This window comes from Cyprinodon variegatus, unplaced genomic scaffold (genome assembly GCF_000732505.1).
Source record: "Cyprinodon variegatus isolate N-32 unplaced genomic scaffold, C_variegatus-1.0 Scaffold225, whole genome shotgun sequence".
Lineage (NCBI taxonomy): Eukaryota > Metazoa > Chordata > Actinopteri > Cyprinodontiformes > Cyprinodontidae > Cyprinodon > Cyprinodon variegatus.
In genome coordinates, this window is record NW_015150678.1 from 1,025,045 (window position 1) to 1,026,692 (window position 1,648).

The window sequence follows — 1,648 nt, forward strand, 5'->3', positions numbered from 1 at the left end:
TGTATCCATAAATTGTGTATTTCAGTTCTTCTTAAGCAAAAACCTACATTTTATGAACCCGACGTATGCGTTCAGACATCAGTTTGAAAAAAACCAAAATGTGTTGTTTTTTTTAATCCGTTTTAGCACTTAAACGCAGGCAGTCTGTTCAGCTGCTCCTGTATGCAGGGGGTCGCCACTGAAAGTCAGAGCAACTTGTGTTCACGCACACTTGGCCGAGCTTTTACGCCTGGAAGCTCTTCCTGATGAAAACGGGATTTGAATCGGGGTCACCTGCATCACAGACACAGACTTAGGCCGCTACATCGCAGAGGGTCACAGAAAATAATGATTCCTGCAGGACATTATTTTGCTCTCATATGTGCTAGAATGAATCTCACTGCCTTAACTAAATGTAAATCTCTCTGAGTGATTTTAAATAATAGGAAATAGAGTCTAAAGCTTTAAAATTTCAGTTGGCAGCACCATAGATTGTTGCTGCTCACCTAGAAATCTCCTCCTTTCTAAACTGGCTGTTGCTTCCTATTGATTCCATCATCATTTCTAAAATTAATCAGATAAAACCCAAGTTTCTTATGACTTGTTTACTAACAGGATCAGCTGTATTGGATAAAGACTGATGTGGATTTTTTGTTTCATTGCTCAGGAACAAGTAGGTCAGATTAAGGAGCGTTACGACCACCGGATGCTGCTCAAACACATGCCTTCAGAATTCAATATTTTCCTGGATCACGTCCAGGCCTTGGATTATTACACCAAACCAGACTACCAGGTACAGTAAGCGCACGGACACCTGTAATCCCAGCACTGGCGCTCTCACTGATGTTACTTTGATGTCTTTTAGCTGTTGATGTCAGTATTTGAGAACAGCATGAAGGAGCGAATCATAACGGAGAATGAGCCCTTCGATTGGGAAAAGGGAGGAGGCGACGCCACGCTCTCGACCAGTGCCTCCACTCAACCACAGCACAATACCCGACCCACCGCCGCCATAGTGGGGTAAGAGCCTCCAAACGCCTGCCGAGCAGGAAGTGAGATGGATTCAGTAGAGAAGATGAATCCTTTATCCTGGATTATTGCTGAGTATTAATTAAGGGCCCACAGATGTAGCAGGAGTGTGTTCATGTGACGTAGGTAACCTGCTTTTCTTCTTTAGTATGCCGATTACATCCATCCATATTAGCCAGTGGTAGGCCTGTCACGATAACAAATTTTGCTGAAAGATTGTCTCAAAAATGATTGCGATAAACGATAATATTGTTTTAAGACCTTTTTACACTGATTTAATGGAAATGATGTAATAATGAATGCATTTTCCTGCCAAAGATAAACATACTTTATTTTCAACAGAACACTTAACACTGGAACTGGTTAGCAAAATAAAACGAGAAATAAAAATCAAATGGACTCTCAGTTACGGTGGCCCTGAAGTGCACACTGAAACTACAAATCTAAAAGCGCAACTACATTAAGGAAATCGCAACTACATAAAGCAAAGCGCAACTACATTAAGAAAAACAAAACTACATTAAGGAAATCGCAACTACATAAAGCAAAGCGCAACTACATTAAGGAAATCGCAACAACATAAACCTATCGGAAAAGGTAGGTACCAGTGGGAAACATGAGACATCGCTGATTGGACGAC

General features: G+C 41.2%; 1 protein-coding gene across 1 annotated transcript in view; it reads left to right on the forward strand.

The window, feature by feature from the left end:
- The window catches only part of ttbk1 (tau tubulin kinase 1), a 73,136-nt gene that overhangs the window by 26,494 nt on the left and 44,994 nt on the right, over positions 1–1,648 (forward strand). Inside the window, exons 8-10 of the mRNA XM_015380941.1 lie at positions 127–146; positions 647–772; positions 845–999. Of these exons, the coding sequence (XP_015236427.1) occupies positions 127–146; positions 647–772; positions 845–999 (301 nt within the window). The remainder of the gene's footprint in view (positions 1–126; positions 147–646; positions 773–844; positions 1,000–1,648) is intronic.